Source organism: Ricinus communis, chromosome 3 (assembly GCF_019578655.1).
Source record: "Ricinus communis isolate WT05 ecotype wild-type chromosome 3, ASM1957865v1, whole genome shotgun sequence".
Taxonomy (NCBI): Eukaryota; Viridiplantae; Streptophyta; class Magnoliopsida; order Malpighiales; family Euphorbiaceae; genus Ricinus; species Ricinus communis.
The window spans coordinates 14694029-14718532 of NC_063258.1; the positions used below are offsets into that span (position 1 = coordinate 14694029).

Here is a 24504-nt window from a genome sequence, read left to right on the forward strand (position 1 = left end):
GAGTTCTAATGCATTACAAGATCATCCCCTCTCTAATGCCTCTATATTAGCATGAACATGCGATGCAAAATCATGTGATATGAATGAACATGTGGATCCAGGATCAATAAGAACATGTGCATCAGAATCATGAATAGAAAGTATACCAGTAACAATTTCAGGTGCTACAAATGCTTCATTTCTAGTAGTAGCAAATACTCTAGCTTGTGCTTGTGGTTGACCAATTTGTTCTGATGGTGTTGCTGAAATAGTTAAACCTTCTCCGCCACCTCTTCCTCTGCCTCACTGAACCAATCGGAATATTTTCACCAACACTACTCCGACCCACTGTATAAGATTCTCCAAACATTATTTCTTCTCATAGGACAATCTCTAGAATAATGTCCGGCCTACTACAAGTAAAACATACTACTGGTCTAGGTCCCCAACATTCTCCAAGATGTCTCCTGTTGCACGTAGGACAAACAAGAGCGGACCCTCTCCGCTGAAACTTATCCTCCCTCAAGTCCGGATAAATTGTATCCACCTCTACTATAAGGTACTATGGAGGATCTACTAGACTGACCACCAAACCCTCGTCCACGATAACTACTCCACTGTGAATTAGAGCCTCTAAAGCGAAGAAATACTAATATGTCTTGGAGGATTACTATAAGCACCAATGATCTTCTTCTTTTAGCTTCCATAGTATTCCTTTCAAATGATGTTTCTTCGGCTCTCAAAGCGGCCTTCAATTGAGGCATTGTAATTATGAGGTTTCAACGCCATTTTCTCACGAATGTCAAGCCTCAAACCCATCTCAAATTTCTTCCTTTTCAGTTCTTGATGGCTATTTCTTCCGGTGCATACTTACATAATCTCACAAATTGAACTTCAGACTGCAATCGACATATCATTCTGTTTCAATTGAAGAAATTCAAGCTTCTTTCTGTCTCTATAAATTTCGGAGTATACTTCTCAACAAATTCTCTCAAGAAATCATTCCAAGTCAAAGTCATTGGTCGATCTTTGCTTCTTAAAACTGTTTCCCACCAATCAAGTGCATCTTTTCTATTAAAGATACCGTATATAGAAGCCTTTGTTCGGATGTGCAATTAAATCTATCCAACACCCTTCTGTGATTTCAACCAATCCTCGCCTCAGTGGGATCGAGTACCTTGAAAACATTAGCACCTTGTTTCCTAACTCTTTCATAATTCTTATCTATTATGACCTTTTGTTGTTGAGTCCGAGGCGCCACGCTTTGTTGAAATGCCCGTTGCATCGGAAAATCCATAAACTGTTCCATAACATTTTGTACATTCGATTGTGCAGCATTTTCAGAATGTAGCTCATGCTCATCATGTTGATCATGTTCGGATGCATTTTCATGACCATGCAGGACTCTAATGACTTATCCGGGCCGATTCGCGTGTTCTCCTTGTCTCTTCATCTATATATATGAAATGCAAATATTCAGTCAAGTTCAAAGAACATATATCATATGCTTAATGATGTGCAACATGAATCTACTCCCAATGAATCTAATCCCTGCTCGATACCACTAAAATGTAACACCCCCATCACATGTTAACTAATAAACATTAGCCGGAAGCATACAAGCGTCAGAGAATATATACTACAGGTAGATAGGTCAATATGTAGGTTGTTAAGAATCCGGACACAAGGTTATTAACATATAAACATATGATTATACTTAAACATCATTTAACAAGTATTACAAACATCTTCTTATGCCTTATAAGGCATACTTCCATATATATCACATAACTGCATACAAAAATGCATCGGGAGGAGACTTCACAAAACCGGCCCAACTTGACAGAATCGCTAAAAGCTAGACTTCGCATACAACCAACGGATGCACTACTATTTACAAACCTGAAAAAAAAATTTTGGAGAGGGGTGAGCCTCCAGCCAGTAAATAAATAATCAACATAATCTATATCACATACACTTAATACAATTTCCACCCAATCACATAACTTTCCATGATATTCATAGTTTAGGTATAAAGTCATACCATTCTAATCAATTCATTACAACCATCATAGAAGAAATACAATTCAATAATTATGGTTAGTTCTCACGGCTTGTGGATCCCCTTTAATGTGCTGCTCCGCCTCATCCTCACATATCACACACGTAAGCTCGCCTCATCTCACATTATACACTTTTATAGCCTCTCTAGGCTTTAGCCTCCCAAGGCTTTATATATATATCTTTTTTTTTCATAGGGGAATCCACCATTCACATGCACATATGCACTTAACATCACAATTCAATCATTTCACTTATATCATATTTCAGCAATAATAATTGTTCCACTCAACACCAATCATTTCCATCTCACCATTCAAACATAAACAATATTAAGCAAACGCAACCATTTGCGAACATTTGATTAAATATATGAACATAGCAAATATTAACTATTTACTTACTCAAAATATACTTATTCCTTTAGCATATAAGAACCTCCTTTCTCCACAACTTCCTTTCCGTGCCTTTGAGTACTGTTAACACATTCATCAATTCACATTTCATGCATATTACAAATATTCATGTAAATGCGAGTTCTAATGCATTACAAGATCATCCCCTCTCTAATTCATAGGTCTAACTCTTCCTCTAAGACTCTCAATTACTGTTTTAATATCCTATAAACATTTCCCATCTAGTTAAATACCAATTTAACTCAAATTAACATCAATAAATTGTATAAAACTAATCTCCAACATTTCTGTTTTCTAGACAGAATTTAGTACCAAGGTATATTTATTGCTGGGCAAAATTGGCTTAATACAAAAATCTCATATTAAATAGACATATCCATTTATGCATCTAGTTTCATCTCCAAGAAGAATTACTCAATTCCAACTTCTATAGATTTAATTATTTTCAAATTACTGAGCAAGGGTCATAAAGCTAGTTGTACCCGAGCAGCAATCTTTTTGCTCAATTTAAGCAACCAAAACGGCAAAAATAGCAGAATCACAAAACTACAAAGTTATAGAGGACTCTTTAAAATTTCCATAGACACCAATTAAGCTTAATTTGGACTTATATAACCCATGTTATGCCTAAAATACAGAACATCAAGGTTGCTGGAATTTTGACAGTTTTCTATCTTAACATACTTAAACTTTAATCAAGCTTAATCTTTATGCAATCATTCAATACTCTACTAATTCATGATAATCAGACCTTTAATTAATCAATGAGAGCATCAAATGAAGTTTTTCCAATTTGTAATCAAGAACCCTAATGACAAATTAATAACACTCAAGTAACAACTTACCAATTTCAGCTTTTGGGTTGCTAATATGCTTAAATCCTTTAGCTTTAGCTTGGCTCCTTCAATAGTTGGCAAAATCCTATCTTAATTTTAAGTTTTTCTAGGTATTCCACTCCTCTCTCTTATTCCAAATTTTGTGTTTTTGGCCATGTACGAATTTTAGAGAAATGAAGAGGTAAAATGAGCTTACTCATGGTTCCAATTTCCAATATTCCTCTCTTAATGCCACCACCTACTAAACTATTTTTATCACCCTAAATTAATTCTTACTAACCATATATAGGTACTAACTTTTAATTGTATCTTTTAAGTCCAATCTATTTACCCAACCTTCAACTATTGGTTCAATTAAGTCTTAAGGCTTAATACACATAACCCAAGTACTTAATCAACTTATCTAAATTAATAATCTAATATCATGCTTCTTATTCTCTACTTATAATTAATATATATATGTTCTCATAAAATAAAAATATCATTGATATACCATCATATGCCCAATGATTAAATGTAAATGCACATAACATGGATGATGAGAAAATGCAGGCATTACAAAAGAGGTGCATCATCAGGGATATCAGGGCGCTGGCTAGTCTATGGTAGAGGAGTGGCTGCTCGCTGAGGGTCAGAAGTAGTGTCACCTACAGGAGCTGATGGGTTAGCAAGAACAACGTCGGTAGGAGGCTCGTCAGGCTGCTCTGGTAAAGGATGCTCAGTCGGAGAAGAAGGGTCAGCTGGATCATCCCCTAGAGGGATGTCAAAATGGCTCTATACTAGAACCTGGCTCCGTGGACTTGCAGGGGCATATAATCTGTAGCAAAAATATCATCAAAAATATCAATGGCCATAAAGGCCTCTAATCTACCTCCCTGCTCAATCAGGGCCTGAAGCATAGCCCTCTGCCTCTCAAACTGAGCCATCATCTGGCTCTGAAACTCAGGCTGACGCTGTAAAAGGTCCTGCTGAAAAGCCTCTACTTGAATAAAGTACTATTGCTGCTCCTCTGCCAACCTCTACACTCTAAGCTACAGCTCTCTAAACTCAATAGGGGAGACTCCTAAAACAGCTAAACAAGACCCAGAAGAAGCTGAAGTAGACGGTCTAAAGGAAGACTTTGGAATATCAGAAGAAGGAGGTGGAACATCCTGTGTACCAGGGACTCGTGGCGCTCCTCTCTGCGTGCTGCCAAGAAAGCACTCCTCAGTCTATACTCTGGTCCTAGCGGACCCTGCCTATGAGTCACCATCCCCATACTAATCAACTGGGGAATTCCCAAAGTCTCCATCACCTCCAGCTCTGTCAAATGTGGTACTGCCTCCTCCAAAACCCCTAAGCTCCTAGCCAGCCGAGTAATGTAAGTCCCAAAATAGAAAAATACCTTCTTTGAGTTATTGCAAAAGGCACTGATCTGTTTGGCCAACAAGTATCCCATGTCGACTGACTGGTGCTGGTGCATGCTGTAGAGTAGAATATTAAACATGAAAAATAGAATTTGGGGTGCCTCCCAAAAGCGCTTCTTTTTTATGTGATGAGTCTTCTTAGCTGGACTCATGGTGAAAAGCAAACGGGCGTGAACGACAACCATCCATCCTTCTTCCAAGCAAATGGCTACAAGTATCCGCTTAGAGGGATAATCGTCAATTTCCTCTTCTCGACTGTCAAGCAAGCTGTTAGTATAATGGGAAAAACTCACTCCTCGTATAATTACATGTAGTCATGATGCTCTAGGGGTTCTTCCAATTTGAAAGCAGAAGTTTCACCAATTGGAAGGATCGATGGTTGGGCAATTTCTTCAGGAATGTCAATGGTTTTCCCCAGTCCTTGGCTTGGTTCACTTGCTAGAAGGAATTCGAGCTCCTGCAAGACTTCTTCATTGGATAACTCGTGCTCATCTTCCATCATCGAAGGGACTTGTAGAAAATCCACCAAAAATTCTTGTAACTGTAACTCAGGTTCATCAACTATACGTTCCTGTTCTGGTTTTATCTCCTGTAGTCGTTCAGAGGAATCATGTTCGCCTCTAACTTTTCTGGTTTTATCTCCATGTTTAAACTTTAAGTTTGGCCTTACCTAACTATTTGATCTAGACCAACCTTTTCTTTCCACTCCATTGAATTTCTATAATTTAATTTGGTTTGTTTAGGTAATTAGTTCATCCAAGAACCTAAAGTAAAAGCAAGAGAGGTAAAAGGTAATAGTAGTGAGACTAGCATTGAGAAAAGTCAAACCTTGAGTGAAACACGAGTGGTGTGACATTTTAATTAAGAGAAACACGTGAGGCAGTATTTCTATAAAGTTATCCTAACTTGTTTTTCAAGTTTTGCACAATGTCAAAAGAACAAGTTTCAAGTGGTGTTCGAGCATCCATTGAGAAAACTTTGCAAGCAATGCAAAAGGAATTTGAAAGAATGTATAGGCGGATGGATGATGTTGTTGAAAGTGTAAAAAGGCAAGGTGAAACTATTACAAGGATTCAAAATGAGCCTAGAAGAGAAAGGCAACTAGCCTTTGAACAAGAGGATTATGATGGTGAAGAAGACTTAGAGGATGACCAAGCAACCACTCTTGGAGGAGATGACCATCCTAGGAGACAGAATAGGAGATAAAGGCAAGATGGTGTAGACCGCAGCCTAGGTAGCATCAAAATGAAAATTCCTTCCTTTAAAAGAAAGAATGATCCTTATGTCTACTTGGAATAGGAGCAAAAGGTGGAGATGATCTTCGAATGCCATAACTATTTGGAGGAGAAAAAGGTAAAACTTGTTGTCGTTGAGTTTTGTGGTTACGCTAGTGTTTGGTGGCATCAATTGTGTAGGGATAGGAGATGAAATGGAGAAAGAGTCATGGGGACATGGATGGAGATGAAACGCATCATGAGGAAGAGGTTCATTCCTAACCATTACTATTGAGATTTGCATCACCGATTGAAAACTCTAAGGCAAGGAAACATGAGTATGGAGGACTACCATAAAGAAATAGAAATGGCTATGATTAAAGCAAATGTGGAAGAGGATAGAGAGGCTACCATGGCAAGATTCTTGAATGGTCTAAACAAGAATATTGTTGATCTTGTCGAGTTGCCACATTTTATGGAGCTTGAGGACATGGTGAATGTGGCCATGAAAATTGAAAGGCAACTCAAGTGAAAAGGTTCAAGTAAGTTTGATTCTAAACTTAATTCGAGTTCTAGTTCTTCTAATTGGAAATTGAACTGTAGTAAAAAGGATGATAAATTTGCTAAGCCTAAAGTGGATGAGAATAAGAATAAAAATGAAATAGGCAATAAAAATAAAGTTGAGAATCAAGCTAATCAATCTAGAAACTTGAAGTGTTTTAAGTGTCTTAGACATGGTCATTATGCATGTGATTGCCCTAATAAAAGGACCATGATTGTTAGAGATGGAATTGTTGAATCTGAAAGCCAAGATAAAAATGATAATGAGAATGATGACATGCCAACTTTAGAGGATGTTAGTGATGTTGACTATGCTAAAGGGGATGTTGATGTGCGTAAAATACACACATCTAAATGGGATTTTTAAGATTGATTTTATGGACATTTGGATGTGAATTGGTCCCAACACTCACCCTACGCGTCTGTTTGTGTGCATTAGGTCCAATAGAAGTCAAAGGATGATAAAGGGAAAAATTTGAGCATAATTGGACGCCGAAGCTGCCGAAACAAGCTAAGTACGAGCATGAGGAAGCTGAACAGGGCCATGTTGGTTTCAAAACTGGCCGTGTTCCCAACACGGCCGTGTTGGATGTCATCAAACATAAAAGAAAAATAAGTTCTTAGGGAGCACGGCCACAGAGAGTAACACGGCCAGGAACACCAAACCGTGTTCCCAACACGGCCGTGTTGGCAGCGACAGGGGGAATTAATTAAAAGAAAGAAGAGAGGAAAGAAAGAGAGGAGAGCATGGGAGAACGTCCCAAACCCTAATATTTCTCTCTCTAAGGGTTTTCTCAGCTGGAACCAAGGGAAAAGGAGACTTGGATAAAGGTTCCAATCGGATTCCCTTCAAAGATTGAAGATTGGGCGACGTTCGATGATTGGTTTTCAAATTGAGCAAGAGGAACAAGAATCGATCCAATTCGAGCAAGAGGAATTGGGGCTGTTTACTTTCATCCAAGCGTGTAATCAGGTTTTCTCTACCCTTACTCATTATTGTAATTGAATTCTTGTGTATTTTGATAATGGATTGAATAAATCCATTGGGATTTCTTTACTATGTTGGCTTAGTATTATATTATTGGATTATTTGGGTTAGTTTTGTATTCCTTTTGCTTTCAGTATTAATAAGATAATGCATCATTCATGAGATGTTGTGAATTGTGTGTTTAGATTGCTTTGTGTGATTGAGAAGTCCATTTGGCAATTGGAATTTTGAATAGCAAGAACTGGTTAATAATCGCTTAGAGATAAGGATAATTAACTAGCCGGATTAAGAATTAACAAAGCTTAATAGAGGCAGATTAAAGCTTAATGCTAATTTAAGAATCAATCATTAGGAAGAGATTCCAACTTTAGGTTATTAGATTTAGGAATTCGGTTATCTCGAGATAGAAACCAAATTCGGTTAAGAATTCATCCACGGGTGGCATAATTAGACTCACCAATCCTTTATCATTTATTTGATTGCCAACTAGTTTAGGTTCCCTTTGGGTTTGCTTTCTTGCATTGGTTATTTTAGTTATCAATTACTCCTACATCTCCCTTAGAACTTACCTTGTAGCTATTAGTTAGTTTAGAAATTATTCATCATTTATTTTAGGTTAATATAATAAAGAATAAAGGAGTAATTCTGGGCTTTCACTTTTCTGAGGAATACGACCTTGATACTCGCCATTAGTGCTAGACTGCGTCGATAGGTACACTGCCTTAGATTGTAGCTAACACAGATAGCACACATTAAATGTGTTATTAGTATAATGCACACTTAATTTGCAATGTAAACATGATGAGCATGGAGAGCAGCGTGAGAATTTGTTTCATACTCCTTGTTTAATTGTTAATAAGTTATGCAACATGATTTTTGAAAGTGGAAGTTGTACTAATGTTGCTAGTACTTTGGTTATGGAGAAATTGAAATTACCAACTACCAAACAGCCAAGGCCTTACAAGTTGCAATGCTTGAATGATAGTGGTGTGTGAAGGGAAATAACCACGTACTAATTTCTTTTTCCATTGGGAGATATAAGGATGAGGTGCTCTGTTAATGCGGTTTCCATGTATGTTGGACATTTTTTATTGGGAAGACCTTGGCAATATGATATATGACAGGCGCGTGATTTATGATGGGTTCAAGAATCGATATTCCTTGACTATTGATGGACAAAAGTTTAATCTTGGACCAACACGGCCTTGTTCAGCTTCCTCATGCTCGTACTTAGCTTGTTTCGGCAGCTTTGACGTCCTATTATGCTCCAATTCTTCCCTTTATCATTGTTTGACTTCTTTTGAACCTAATGCACACAAATAGACGCATAGGGTGAGTGTTGGGACCAATTCACATCCAAATGTTCATAAAATCAATCTTAAAAACCTTATTTAGATGTGTGTATTTTACGCACATCAAATAACCCCACATTTAGCTCATTGCTTGTCCTCAAGCAATCAAAAGTAAAATAAGGAAAATAAACCACTAAGGAACAACACTTAAGCTGACAGACACGCTAGAGAGCTCCTCCACATATCCTTAACAAGCGTAAGTCAAACAAAAAGAAAAGAAGCAATCAATTCAAGTATCACAACCAAGATGCCAATAATTCACAAAATACTGTGTCAATAAAATTATTTAGAACCAACTCCTCACCAAATTCACTCTAAATCACTCAAAGTGTTTAAAGGGTAGTGTTTAATCGCTCAATGCATCAACTACTGCCTTACTTACTGTATGCTTACTCTTAAATCCTACTCCTACCACTTATGGAGAGTCAACAACCATGTTAAGAGGTCTTTATAAGGGTTGTAATGGGGATTAGGTAGGGGTAGGTAAATTTGATAAGAGTTGAACCTATGGTGTTCTGCAATGACAGAAATGACCTGCACACAAGCCAATTACAAGGGATAAACAATAAACAGTAGTCCAAGGTGGGAAATATGAATCAAGTCAAAATGTGAACTCCCAAAAGCAATTAAACAATTAGCTCACTTACTTTCTTTCTTTTCATCACCCTTCCCTCGATTCTTCTTTTTTTTTCTTTTTATTTTTTCTTTTTTTCATAAGGGAACAACATTCACATAATAGAGTGAATTTCTTTTGGATTGAAGAAAGCTGCTACAAGATTCCACACTATTCCCAAGATAAAAATTCCCAATAAAAACAACTCATATGCAAAATCATAACCCAAAGCAGAATAAAACTAAGTGGTAATGGAATATGATAAAAAAAATAGTGAAAGAAGGGGTTATCTACAGAATCAATAAACGAATGAAGGCTATTTGGCTAGAATAAAAAACCTAAGTGCCTCTATCATACCAAAGTGTTAAACTCTCCTTGTGTCCCTCATAAGCATTACCGAGCAAGTTCTAAAAGTAAAGACAGTAATTGGCACTCTCAACAAGAAATAAATACAAGCATATAAAGTGTATGCTTACAATTTAGGCTCAATTTCTCACAAGTGTGCTTTTGAGTAGGTTCCAAACAAAAATCAACAAAACAAAATTAAATAAACCAAAGCAACTTAGTGTAAACTCAATTACATTCTTTCGCAATACTCAATATTATCGGTTTTACCCGATCACATGGACATAAATAGGATTTCAAAATCAAGTCAACAGTAAGAGCATCGAAACAAAGTGAAAAATTTTCAAAATTTTACAAAAATTGCATAAAGAATAAATAAATAACTGAGATGGGATAAATGAAATACGATATATACACTAGAAAAGGATCTGAATTTCATATACAAAATAATAAAAACATGAAAACAAGTGTATATAAATATCACCACCCCACACTTGAGGGACACAATGTCCTCAGTGTACAAAATATAAGAAATGAAAAAAGAAAAAGAACTAATACTGCCCTGACTATAGCTTCGGAGTGAAAAGAGGTGCATCAGCAAGTATATTAGGGCGTTGGCTGGTCTGTGGTCTAGGAGTGGCTGCAAATAATAAAATGAAGAATTAAAATCGAAACTGAAACAAAAATTAAATAAAATATGAAAACTAAAACTAATAAAATGTTTCAAAACACAAGGTTAAAATATTAAAGATTAAAGATAAAAAGTGGGGTGCCTCCCAAAAGCGCTTCTTTTTGATGTGATGAGTCTTCTTAGCTGGACTCATGGTGAAAAGCAGACGGGGGTCATCGACGACCTTCCATCCTTCTTCCAAGCAAATGCTTCAAGTATCCGCTTAGAGGGATAATCGTCAATTTCCTCTTCCCGACTATCAAGCAAGCTGCCAGTATGATGGGCAAAACTCGCTCCTCGTATAATTGCACGTAGTCATGATGCTCTAGGGGCTCTTCCAATTTAAAAGCTGATGTTTCACCAATTGGAAGGATCGACGGTTGGGCAATTTCTTCAAGAACGTCAATGGTTTCCTCTAGTCCTTATCTTGGTTCACTTGCTAGAAGAAACTTGAGCTCCTCTAAGACTTCTTCATTGGATAACTCGTGCTCATCTTCCAACATCGAAGGGACTTATGGAAAATCCACCAAAAATTCCTCTAACTGCAACTCAGCATCATCAACTGTATATTCCTGTTGATAGTCTTTCAGAGGAATCATGTTCCCTTCTTCCTTTTTTAGTTTCATTTCTATGTTCAAGAAATCATCCTGCACAGAAGCATCATCGTCAAACATAGTAAATAAACTAGAAAAATTCTCACCTGAACGCAAAGTGATGGCACTCAAATGTTCCTCGGATTCAATAGCACTTGATAGAGTTCCCAATTGCTGTTCAGCTAGTAACTTGAAGATTAAGCCTACTTGATGCTCTATGTTGTTAATCGAGGCTTGTTGATCTTCAAGTATCCTATCTGTTTGTTGGAATCTATCCTCCAGATTTCCAATAAACCTCATCATCAGCTCCTCTAACAATAACTCTTCACCTTGAGTTGATGGTGCAAGATTACGCTGCTGAAATTCTACTGGTTCTTGGCCATCTAAGCTCCATCCAAAGGGTGAATGAATGCTCAACTCTTGATTATAGGTGCTTCCATACGAGTCATTTGGCCAAGTTCCCATATAATTCACCTGTTCATAGTTATAAGAATAATGAGCAACATCACGATACAATGGACAATCATTACTCAAATGTAAACCATAACAAAATTCACAAAAGACTTGAGATGAAAGGATAGCAGGGGAGAGTTGATCGGTAGTTCTGAAAAACGATTCCACTCGAGCTTCTAAAGATGCACGGGTATCCCAATTTTTAGCACTACTCTCTTGGTTCCTGATCCCATTTTCCAACGTGTCATACAAAGAGTTTAGCATTGAACCTCCTTATCATCCGCTATCTGAATCATAAACTTAACTAAATAAATATGTACAAACAAAACAGAAATAAATATAAATAAAAAAATGGCTAAATTAACAAATAGCAAATTTCACTCTAGTTTTCAAACATTCCCCGGCAACGGCGCCAAAAACTTAATGCGTGGCGAGGGCTCTTTTATGGCACTAGCGGCGACACCTGTGGTGGCCGGAGACGGAAGATCCGACGAAGTGAATTTAGGAGGTGCAACCGGCATTTTTTAGCTTTTTCGGCAAGCTTCGGCGAAGGATGGATGATCGGAGGACATATCCCGACTCTCCTCAGCTCAAGCTTCACAACAGCACTGATTTCGTGGCGATCGGGCTTCATTTGCAAATCGATGGTTGAGATCGTCTGCAAATCTCTCCGAACGATCGAGGGTCGGATCGGAAAATCAGAAGTAGGGATCGTCATCAGCGCATCGTTTCGAGTCCGATGGTGTGTTCGGATCGTCGATCAGACTCCAGCGGCTGGAGGCGAGTCGACCGAGCGATCATGCATCTCGGTAATTTTCTCTAGCTGTTGATTTAAGAATTCTTTAATTTAATTTATGCTTATTGGTTTGTGTGGAGTATTAAATGATATTTGTGAGTCAAATATAATAGTTTGTCGGACTGCCTACCGTAGTCGTGATTTTTGTGATTGTGGCGGAGTCGGGAAAAATAGTGAAGTCTTGGGGACCCGACTCCCGTTGTATGAATTATTGGATATTTGTAGTGTTTTTCTGGTAGGTCCTAGACCTGTTTTATAGGAAGTTCTATAGAATTTTTGGTAGAATTTACCCGAGTCATGATTCTTAGAGAGTCAGTCCTAGGAATCTAGACCTAGGATTAATGGTTAATTGTTTCAACATTTTGATAAATTGTTTTCCGTGATTAAATAATCCGTCTATTCAGTTCGCTCTAACTGAGGCACTGGAGTAGAGTTAGGAGGTCGTCAAAGCTGTGAGTTAAAGTCATATATCGGTTATGCACGTGTCATGCATAAATTCTTGATTTACTATCGTGATTATTTCGTTGCAAATTTCATTATTAATTTAATTATTATTCATATGAATTATGCTTTTTAATTACTATTTATGCATGTCCTTCCTTTAACATTGATTTTATTATTGCATGATGACATGGGACGGGACGCCAGTAGAATATATTAGTTTGATGACTGTACCGGTGTAAATCCGAGAGTAATGGAAAAAGGGTAAATTGGTAAATTTAAGGAGGAAAAATTAGGACTTGCCCTGATCGAGCTTACTCTCTAGGCTTAGTAGAGTGTATTTGCCGGAGTTAAGGTCCCTGATCGAGCTTGCTCTCTAGGCGCCGGCTTAGTTGGAAATCAAGTGTTCATGCTGGAGGTAAGGTCCCTGATCGAGCTTGCTCTTTGGGAGCCAAACCTGTTGGATTAAGAGAGCCAAAAGGCTAAGACAAGTGACCAGACTGGAGGTAAGGTCCCTGATCGAGCTTCGCTCTCTCGGCTGCAGTCGTATTGGAATGAGATGCTGGAGTAAAGGTCCCTGGTCGAGCATTGCTCTCTAGGCGCCGACTTATTTGGATACTTATGTGACCAGACTAGAGGTAAGGTCCCTGGTCCAGCATTGCTCTCTAGGCGCCAGTCTTATTGGAATAAGAGAGCCGAAAGGCTTAGGCAGATAGTGAATATTAAGTGACCGGACTGGAGTTAAGGACCCTGGTCGAGCTTCGCTCTCTTGGGGCCAGTCCTATTGGAATGAGATTAGTCGGAATGTTAGAGTTGAAATTAGTGGAGATGTCTGTATGGAGATTGATAAAGAGGTTTATGTTGGGATTAGGGTTCTACTAGAGTACTCCGTCCTGTTGTGTGTGAAAATTATTTTATTCAAGCATGACATGGCAAGTTTAATTTTTGCATGACTTATCATTTATTTCAAATTAAATAAATGTTTTATTGAAATGTTTGCAACTGTTTTAGATATATGATTTTAACTCACTCTCGAGACTGACAGTCTCAATTTTACTGTTTCTTTTCAGATCCGTTACTGTTAGTCTTCTCGCAACTCTTATATAGTAACCCGACTCCTTCATCATCCGGTGATGTATTTGATTTGGTATGTAAATTTGTAAATTCTTAGAATCTCCACAGTTGAAGTAGTAGATGTATTAGTTGAAATTTTCTGTAGTTTCGGGTCTCGCCTAATTTTTCTGGTAGATCGAATTAATTTGTAAAATTTAACTATTAAGATAAATTGTGGCATCAATAATATTAATTGAGATCAGATTTATTTAAGTCAGTTAGTGTTAGGCTTATTACGGGATTCGGTGGCCTTACGCCTACCCATTCCCTAGCGCCGGTCATATGGGCCCACGGATGGGGTCGTGACAACGAGATATGTTGGCTAGTCAACTCCTCTATGGTTCTTGATTTGACTTTAGTTTATTCATCTTTATTTATTTATTTATTTGTATTTAGCTTCTAGTTTCTTCTTCTTATGGAATGAGGGACTTTTGCACTATGAAAACTGCATGCATCTGAATATTTGAGGCTAGTCAGCATATTATTTTAGTTTTCTACCTTGCAGAGAAATAAATTATAGGTTCTTTTAAGACCTTTGCGAACTTATGAAGAGTTACACTAGCGAACCTAGTCTTATTACTCACGTCCTTCCTTACGCTTAGCCATGGAAGAGAATAAAGAACTTGCATTTTCTTTTTTTATCAGATACAAGATCCTACCTATGTTCTCATTTCTTTCGTTAGAGGAACAAGAAAGGACAGAGATCCCAATGCTGCAAATCTTGAATCGAAATATTTGGAAGTGCCTCGATTCTCATTGTTCCCTCTTTCCACTAAAAGATTTGTCCATGATCATTCGGACAATGATATCAATACATGATCAAATAATTTTTTTCTTCACATTTTTCAAAGTATTCGATTGGTGCCTATGATTGTCGCTTTCCACGTGCTTTCACTCAAGACTCATATTCATGCTCCCCAAATAAAACCAAACCATCATACTAGATAGAGATTAGAAAGAAAGACACAAAAGAAATTAACAAAATGAGAACATAGGTAAGATTTTAGATCCGGTAAGGAAAGAAATCACAAGTTCTTTGTTGTCTTCCATACAGCTAAGTGTAAGAATCAAATCGAGTTCATTTAAACATAAGGGCATACAAAGAACACAAGACAAAGGAAGGACGTAAATGATAAGTCTATGCTCTCCAGCACAAGTGTTGATAAGTCCACAAAGTTCTTGAAAGAACCAAAAACTTGATTTTCACCAAGGTAGAAAACTGAAATAATATGCTCATTCGCCTTAAGTATTCAGTTGCATTCAGATTTTATAGTGCGAAAGCCCTCATTCCATAAGAAGAAGAAACTATAAGCTAAACATTAATAAATAAAGAAAGAAATATAAACAAATTATAGTCAAATAAAAAATGAGAGAGGAATTGACTGGGCAACAACTCTCATAGTCCCAAATTTTATAAGCCAGCTTAATGAGAAAAAGGGTAAATTCGAGTAGACCTATCTAAAAACACTCTAACCTAAATTATTTCATTATATGCATCCCAAACATCAAAAACCTCACATTCCCGCTTATATTAGACTTTCCCTTTCACCTATGGATTTACATCTCATCCTACTTGATCATCTACTGTCACACCCGTATTCTAAGTATATATTCATCCATTTTGCATTACATTTTCATATAGTATCTTAATTGAATTAAGGTAGTACTTAAGTATGTTTAATAATAAATAATAATGGGACTTAATTAAAGTTAAAAAGAGATGGTGGATTGAATTAGGATGAAAGAATAAAAGTTAGAAGGTCCATAAGTAATATGAACAATTCATTAAGGACCTAAGGGGATATTTTATAACTAATTCTATCATGAACTATGTCTAGAATCATCCACTCTCTACTCCTAAGTCTCTATATACATATACGTACTCATTGTAACTTGTACATCTCATCCTACTTAATGATTGTGGTGAGGTTAAGATAAACCAGCATGCAATTATTTCTTTTTCTATTAGTAAATATCATGATGAGGTCTTGTGCGATATAGTACTATTGCATGTGATGTGTGCTACTCGTGTTAGCTACAATCTAAGGCAGTGTACTTATCGATGCAGTCTAGCACTAATGGCGAGTATCAAGGTCGTATTCCTCGGCAAAGTGAAAGCCTAGAGTTACTCCTTTGTTCTTTGTTATATTAACCTAAAATGAGTGATGAATAATTTCTAAACTAACTAATAGCTACAAGCTAAGTTCTAAGGGAGATGCAGGAGTAATTGATAACTAAAATAACCAAGACAAGAAAGCAAACCCAAAGGGAACCTAAACTAGTTGGCAATCAAACAAAAGATAAAGGATTGGAGAGTTTAATTATGCTACCCGTGGATGAATTCTTAACCGAATTCCTAAACCTAATAACCTAAAGTTGGAATCTCTTCCTAACGATTGATTTTTAAATTAGCATTAAGCTTTAATCCGCCTCTATTAAGCTTTGTTAATTCTTAATCCGGCTAGTTAATTATCCTTATCTCTAAGCTATTATTAACCAGTTCTTGCTATTCAAAATTCCAATTGCCAAATCGACTTCTCAATCAAACAAAGCAATCTAAACACATAATTCATAACGTCTCATGAATGATGCATTATCTTATTAATACTAAAAGCAAGAAGAATACAAAACTAACTCAAACAATCCAACAATATAACATTAAGCCAACATAGTAATGAAATCCCAATGGATTTAATCAATCTAGCTAATCATGTTCATTATCAAAATAAATAAGAATTCAATTACAAAAAAATGAGTAAAGGTAGAGGAACCCAAATACACCCTTGGATGAGAGTAAACAGCCCCAATTCCTCTTGCTCGAATTGAATCGATTCTTGTTCCTCTTGCTCGATTTCAAAACCAATCAACGAACCTCGCCCAATCTTCAATCTTCGAAGGGAATCCGATTGAAACCTTGATCCAAGTCTCCTTTTCCCTTGTTTTCAGCTCAAAAAACCCTTAGGGAGAGAAAAGCTAGGGTTTAGGATGTTCTCCCCCGCTCTCCCTTTTTTTCCTCTCTTCTTTCTTTTAATTAATTCCCCCTGTCACCGCCAACACGGCCGTGTTCCTGGCCGTGTTGTGAACACGGTTTCGTGTTCCTGGCCGTATTGTGAACACGGGTTGGTGTTCCTGGCTGCGTTACTCTCTGTGGTCGTGCTCCCTAAGGCCTCTTCTTCTTTGATGTCTAATGCAACCAAAACGGCCGTGTTGGTAACACGGCCAATGTTGAAACCAACACGGCCATGTTCAGCTTCCTCATGCTCGTACTTAGCTTATTTCGGCAGCTTTGACGTCCAATTATGCTCCAATTCTTCCCTTTATCATTCTTTGACTTCTTTTGAACCTAATGCACACAAACAGACGCATAGGGTGAGTGTTGGGACCAATTCACATCCAAATGTCCATAAAATCAATCTTAAAAACCCCGTTTAGATGTGTGTATTTTACACACATTAAATAACCCCATACTTAGCTCATTGCTTGTCCTCAAGCAATCAAAAGTAAAATAAGGAAAATAAACCACTAAGGAACAACACTTAAACTGACAGACAAGCTAGAGAGCTCCTACACATATCCTTAACAAGCGTAAGTCAAACAAAAAGAAACGAAGCAATCAATTCAAGTATCACAACCAAGATGCCAATAATTCGCAAAATACTGTCTCAACAAAATTATTCAGAACCAACTCCTCACCAGATTCACTCTAAATCACTCAAAGTGTTTAAAGGGTAGTGTTTAATCACTAAATGCATCAACTACTGCCTTACTTACTAGATACTTGCTCTTAAATCCTACTCCTACCACTTATGGAGAGTCAATAGCCATGTCAAGAGGTCTTTATAAGGGTTGTAATGGGGATTAGGTAAGGGTAGGTAAATTTGGTCAAAGTTGAACCTATGGTGTTCTGCAATGAAATACATGACCTGCACACAAGTTACAATAATCACAAGGGGTAAACAATGGATAGTAATCTAAGGTGGGAAATAGGAATCAAGTCAAAATGTAAACTCCGAAAAGCAATTAAACAATTAGCTCACTTACTTCCTTTCTTTTCATCACCCTTCCCTCTTATTCTTCTTAATATTATTATTTTTTTTCTTCTTTTTTTCTTCTTTTTTTTTTCATAAGGGAAGAACATTCACATAATAGAGTGAATTTCTTTTGGATTGAAGAAAGCTGCTACAAGATTCCAAACTATTCCCAAGACAAAAATTCCCAATAAAAACAACTCATATGCAAAATCATAACCCAAAGCAGAATTAAACTGAGTGGTAATGGAATATGACAAAAAAATGGTGAAAGGGGTTATCTATAAAATCAATAAACGAATGAAGGCTATTTGGCTAGAATGAAAAACCTAAGTGCCTCTATCATACCAAAGTGTTAAACTCTCCTTGTGGCCCTCATAAGCATTACCGAGCAAGTTCTAAAAGTAAAGACAGTAATTGGCACTCTCAACAAGAAATAAATACAAGCATATAAAGTTTATGCTTACAATCTAGGCTCAATTTCTCACAAGTGTGCTTTTGAGTAGGTTCCAAACAAAAATCATGAAAACATAATTAGATAAATCAAAGCAACTTAGTACAAAACTCAAACTAATTATCTTACATTCTTCCGCAAGACTCAACACTATCAGTTTTACCCGATCGCATAGACATAAACAGGATTTCCAAAAGCAAGTCTACAGTAAAAGCATCGAAACAAAGTGAAAAATTTTCTAAATTTTACAAAAAATTGCACAAAGAATAAACAAATAATTAAGATGGGATAAATATCACCCACCCCACACTTGAAGGACACACTGTCCTCAGTGTACAAAATATAAGAAATGCAAAAGGGAAAAGAACTAATACTGCCCTGACTATGGCTCCCGAGTGAAAAGAGGTGCATCATTAGGGATATCAGGGCACTGGCTAGTCTGTGGTAGAGGAGTGGCTGCAAATAATAAAATAAGGAATTAAAATCGAAACTAAACAAAAATTAAATAAAATATGAAAACTAAAACTAATAAAATGTTTCAAAACAAAAGGTTAAAATATTAGAGATTAAAGATAAAGTTTGGGGTGCCTCCCAAAAGCGCTTCTTTTTGATGTGATGAGTCATCTTAGCTGGACTCATGGTGAATAGCAAACGGTGGGGATTCACGACCATCCATCCTTCTTCCAAGCAAATGGCTTCAAGTATCCACTTAAAGGGATAATCGTCGACTTCCTCTTTCGGACTGTCAAGCAAGCTGCTAGTATAATAGGCAAAACTTGCTCCTTGTATAATTGAACATAGTCATGATGCTGTAGGGGCTCTTCCAATTTGAAAGATGGAGTTTCAACAATTGGAAGGATCGATGGTTGGGCAATTTCTTCAAGAGTGTCAATGGTTTTCTTCAGTCCTTGGCTTGGTTCACTTGCTAGAAGAAACTCGAGCTCCTCCAAGACTTCTTCATTGGATAACTCGTGCTCATCTTCCATCATCGAAGGGACTTGTGGAAAATCTACTAGCAATTCCTCTAATTGCAACTCAGCATCATCAACTATACATTTCTATTGATAGTCTTTCAGAGGAATTATGTTCGCCTCTTCCTTTTCTGGTTCCATCTCCATGTTCAAGAAATCATCCTGCACAGAAGCATCATCATCAAACATAGTAGATAAACTAGAAAAATTCTCACCTGAACGCAAAGTGATGGCGCTCAAGTGTTCCTCGGATTCAGTAGCGTTTGATGGAGTTCCCAATTGCTCTTCAGCTAGTAACTTGAAGATCAAGCCTACTTGATGCTCTATGTTCTTAATTGAGGCTTGTTGACTTTCAAGTACCCTCTCTGTTTGTTGGAATCTATCATCAAGACTTGTAATGAACCTCATCATCAGCTCCTCCGACACTAACTCTTCATCTTGAGTTGAAGGTGCAAGATTAGGCTGCTGATGTGGTTACTGAGATTCTGGTGGTTTTGGGCCATCTAAGCTCTATCCAAAGGGTGAATGAGTGCTCCACTCTTGATTGTAGGTGCTTCCATACGAGTCATTTGGCCAACTTCCCATATAATTCACTTGTTCATAGTTATAAGAACAATGAGCAACATCACTATACAATGGACAATCATTACTCAAATGTAAACCACAACAAAATTCATAAAAAACTTGAGATAAAAGGATAGGAGTAGAGCTTCTAAAGATGCACGGGTATCCCAATTTTTAGCACTCTCTTGGTTCCTGATCCCATTTTCCAACGTGTCATACAAAGAGTTTAGCATTGAACCTCCTTATCATCCACAATCTGAATCATAAACTTAACTAAATGAATATGTATAAATAAAACAGAAATAAATATAAATAAAAATAAAAAATGGCTAAATTAACAAATAGCAAATTTCACTCTAGTTTTCAAACATTCCCTAGCAACGACGCCAAAAACTTGATGTGTGCTACTCGTGTTAGCTACAATCTAAGGCAGTGTACCTATCGATGCAATCTAGCACTAATGGCAAGTATCAAGGTCGTATTCCTTGGGAAAGTGAAAGCCTAGAGTTACTCCTTTAGTCTTTGTTATATTAACCTAAAATGAGTGATGAATAATTTCTAAACTAACTAATAGCTACAAGCTAAGTTCTAAGGGAGATGCAGGAGTAATTGATAACTAAAATAACCAAGGCAAGAAAGCAAACCCAAAGGGAACCTAAACTAGTTGGCAATCAAACAAAAGCTAAAGGATTAGAGAGTCTAATTATGCTACCAGTGGACAAATTCTTAACCGAATTCGGTTTTTCTCTCGAGATAACTGAATTCCTAAACCTAATAACCTAAAGTTGGAATCTCTTCCTAACGATTGATTCTTAAATTAGCATTAAGCTTTAATCCGCCTCTATTAGCTTTGTTAATTCTTAATCCAGCTAGTTAATTATCCTTATCTCTAAGCGATTATTAACCAGTTCTTGCTATTCAAAATTCCAATTGTCAAATAAACTTCTCAATCACACAAGGCAATCTAAACACACAATTCACAACGTCTCATGAATGATGCATTATCTTATTAATATCGAAAGCAAGAAGAATACAAAACTAACTCAAACAATCCAACAATATAACATTAAGCTAACATAGTAAAGAAATCCTAATGGATTTAATCAATCTAGCTAATCATGTTCATTATCAAAATGTAGAAGAATTCAATTACAAAAAAATGAGTAAAGGAAGATGAACCCGAAAACACCCTTGGATGAGAGTAAATGTTCCCAATTCCTCTTGCTCGAATTGAATCAATTCTTGTTCCTCTTGCTCGATTTGAAAACCAATCAACGAACGTCGCCTAATCTTCAATCTTTGAAGGGAATCCGATTGAAACCTTGATCCAACTCTCCTTTTCCCTTGGTTTCAGCTCAGAAAACCCTTAGGGAGAGAAAAGTTAGGGTTTGGGACGTTCTCCCCTGCTCTCCCTTTCTTTCCTCTCTTCTTTCTTTTAATTAATTCCCCCTGTCGCCGCCAACACGGCCGTATTCCTGGCCATGTTGGGAACACAGTTCTGAGTTCCTGGCTGTGTTGTGAACACGGGTTAGTGTTCCTAGCCGTGTTACTCTCTGTGGTCATGCTCCCTAACGCCTCTTCTTCTTTGATGTCTAATGCACCCAAAACGGCCGTGTTGGTGCCCGTGTTGGGAACACGGCCAAGTTCAGCTTCCTCATGCTCGTACTTAGCTTGTTTCGGCAGCTTTGACGTCCAATTATGCTCCAATTCTTCCTTTTATCATTCTTTGACTTCTTTTGAACCTAATGCACACAAACAGACGCATTGGGTGAGTGTTGGGACCAATTCACATCCAAATGTCCATAAAATCAATCTTAAAAAACCCATTTAGATGTGTGTATTTTACACACATCAGCATACTAGTGATATTTTGCTTGGGAGACCATGGCAATTTGACAGTAGGGAGATGCATTATAGGTACCTGAATAGGTATTCATTTACCAAGGATGGAAGAAAGACCATATTGACAACACTTTTCTCAAAGGAAGTATATGAAGACCAATATAAGATGGAAAAGATGAGAGTGGAGGCCGAAAAGAGAGTAAAAAGAGTGTTTTAGAGAATGAAACAAAAAAGATTTAGAGTAAAGAAAAAGTAGTAAAGAATCGGCCTAGAGAGAAAAGTGAAAAGAATGTAAATTTAATAGTTAGAGCAAGTGAGGTTAGGTAAGCTTTGTATTCTAACCAACCTATATTTGTACTTTTGTAGAGAGGGGCTTATTTGCCACTAATGACCTTAATCCATCTTTGCCTAGTGTGTTTGTTGAATTTTATAGTAATTTGAAGATATGTTTCCCGAGGAGATGCCAAGTGGTTTACCACCAATTAGAGACATAGAACAACAGATAGACTTTATTCTAGGGGCTGTGATACCTAATAGACCAACATATAGGACTAATCCAAGTGAGACTAAGAAGATCCAAGGATAAGTAGAGGAATTGCTAGATAAGGGTTATGTAAGAGAAAGTTTGAGTCCTTGTTCCATACCTGTTATTCTTGTACTAAAGAAAGATGGATCATGGAGGATGTGTGTGGATTGTAGAGCCATCAACAAGGTCATCAGAAAGTATCATCATCATATTCCTAGATTAGATGATATGCTTGATGAATTGTATGGTTCTTATTTGTTTACTAAGATTGACTTGAAATCAAGTTATTATCAAATTTGCATGAATGTTAGGGATGAATGGAAAACAACATTTAAGACTAAATATGGCTTGTATGAATGGCTTGTTATGCCTTTTGGTCTTACTAACGGACCTAGTACTTTCATGATATTGATGAATCATGTTTTGCATGGATACTTGGATAAATTGTTAGTTATTTATTTTGATGACATTTTGATTTATTCTAGATCTTTAGATGAACATGTTATGCATGTGCATTTAGTTTTAGGTATTCTTGAAAAAAGAAAAGTTGTATGCTAACCTTAAGAAGTGTAGTTTTTGCATCGAGAAGGTTATCTTTTTAGGTTTTGTAGTATCTAGTCAAGGTGTTGAGGTTGATAAGGACAAGGTAAAAGCTATAAGGGACTAGCCGACACTTAAGAATGCTAGTGAAGTAAGAAGCTTTCATGGACTTGATAGGAGATTCATTAAGGATTTCAGCACTATAGCCGCATATTAAATGAGTTAGTTAAGAAAAATGTTGGATTTGTGTGGGGTGATGCATAAGAAAATGCATTTAATGAATTTAAGGATAAATTGTGTAATGCACCTTTGCTTTCTTTACCTAACTTTGATAAGACCTATGAAATTGAATGTGATGCTAGTGGTATAGGAGTTGGGGCTGTTTTAATGCAGGATCAAAGACCACTAATGTATTTTAGTGAAAAGTTAAGTGGGGCAGCTTTGAAGTATCCAACATATGACAAGAAATTATATGCTTTAGTTCGAGCTTTGGAAACATGGCAACATTACTTATGGCTAAGGGAGTTTGTGATACACACAGACTATGAAAGTTTAAAACACTTAAAAGGTCAAGATAAGTTGAACCGAAGGCATGCTAAATGGGTAGAATTCATTGAAACATTTCCATATGTGATCAAGTACAAACAAGGTAAAGAGAATGTGATTGCATATGCATTATCTAGAAGGTACACTTTACTTAATTCACTTACTTCTAAACTATTGGGTTCTGAGTTTATTAAGGGATTGTGTCAAGATGATGATGATTTTGGCGGATTCTATGCATCTTGTGATAATGGGGCTGCTTTGGATGACTTTTATCTGTTTGATGGTTTCATGCTTAAAAGAAATAGATTGTGCATTCCTAAGTGTTCTATAAGGGAATTATTGATTAAGGAAGCACATGGAGGGGGTTTAATGGGTCATTTTGGTGTAAATAAGACTTATGATATGCTGCTTGTACATTTCCTTTAGCCTAGTATGAAACATGATGTGAATAAAGTTTTTGAGCATTGCATCACATGTAAAAAGGCTAAGTCTAGATTAAAACTGCATGGTTTATATACTACATTACTCGTTCCTAATGAACCTTGACTGATGTTTCTATAGATTTTATGCTTAGCTTGCCTAGGACGAGGAAAGGACGTGATCGTATCTTTGTTGTGGTTGATAGATTTAGTAAGATGGCTCATTTTATACTATGTCATTAAACTGATGATGCTACAAATATTATTGATTTGTTATCTAAAGGGGTTGTGTGTTTACATGGCATACCTAAAAGCATTATTAGTGATAGAGATGTTAAGTTTTTGAGTCATTTTTGGCGTGTGTTATTGGGAAAGCTTGGTAGTAAGTTATTGTTTTCTACTACATGTCACCCATAAAACGATGGGAAAACTGAAGTAGTTAATAGGACTTTGATTACTTTGCTTAGGGCGATCATTCAAAAGAATGTTAGGACTTAGGAGGATTGTTTACCATTTGTGGAATTTGCATACAATTGGGTTGTTCATAGCACTACTCATTGCTCTCCATTTGACATTGTATTTGGTTTTATTCCCCTTGATCCTATTGATTTGTTACCTTTACCCCCTAACAAGTTTGTGAGTGTTGATGCAAGTGTTAAGACAGATTTGATACACAAGCTACAAAAGTAAGTCAATCAGAGGATTGAAAAGCAAAATGCTCAAGTAGTTAATCGTGTCAATAAAGGAAGGAAGCCTATGATATTTCAACATGGTGAT

At 36.9% G+C, this 24504-nt stretch overlaps 1 protein-coding gene across 1 annotated transcript; it reads left to right on the plus strand.

The window, feature by feature from the left end:
* The first annotated feature begins 6279 nt into the window (after positions 1–6279).
* Positions 6280–23734, plus strand: LOC107261304. The gene is made up of 2 exons (XM_048372325.1): positions 6280–6431; positions 23125–23734. Exons 1-2 carry the CDS (start codon positions 6280–6282, stop codon positions 23732–23734), a joined length of 762 nt encoding a protein of 253 aa, XP_048228282.1.
* Positions 23735–24504: the final 770 nt, after the last annotated feature.

What these genes read in the sequence shown, in the direction of transcription:
- LOC107261304 (XM_048372325.1), top strand. Translation starts at nt 6,280, where the DNA reads ATGGCTATGATTAAAGCAAATGTGGAAGAGGATAGAGAGGCTACCATG. An exon ending in GTGGCCATGAAAATTGAAAG is followed by an intron (nt 6,432 to 23,124) that starts GCAACTCAAGTG and finishes ATGTGATGCTAG; the next exon opens with TGGTATAGGAGTTGGGGCTG.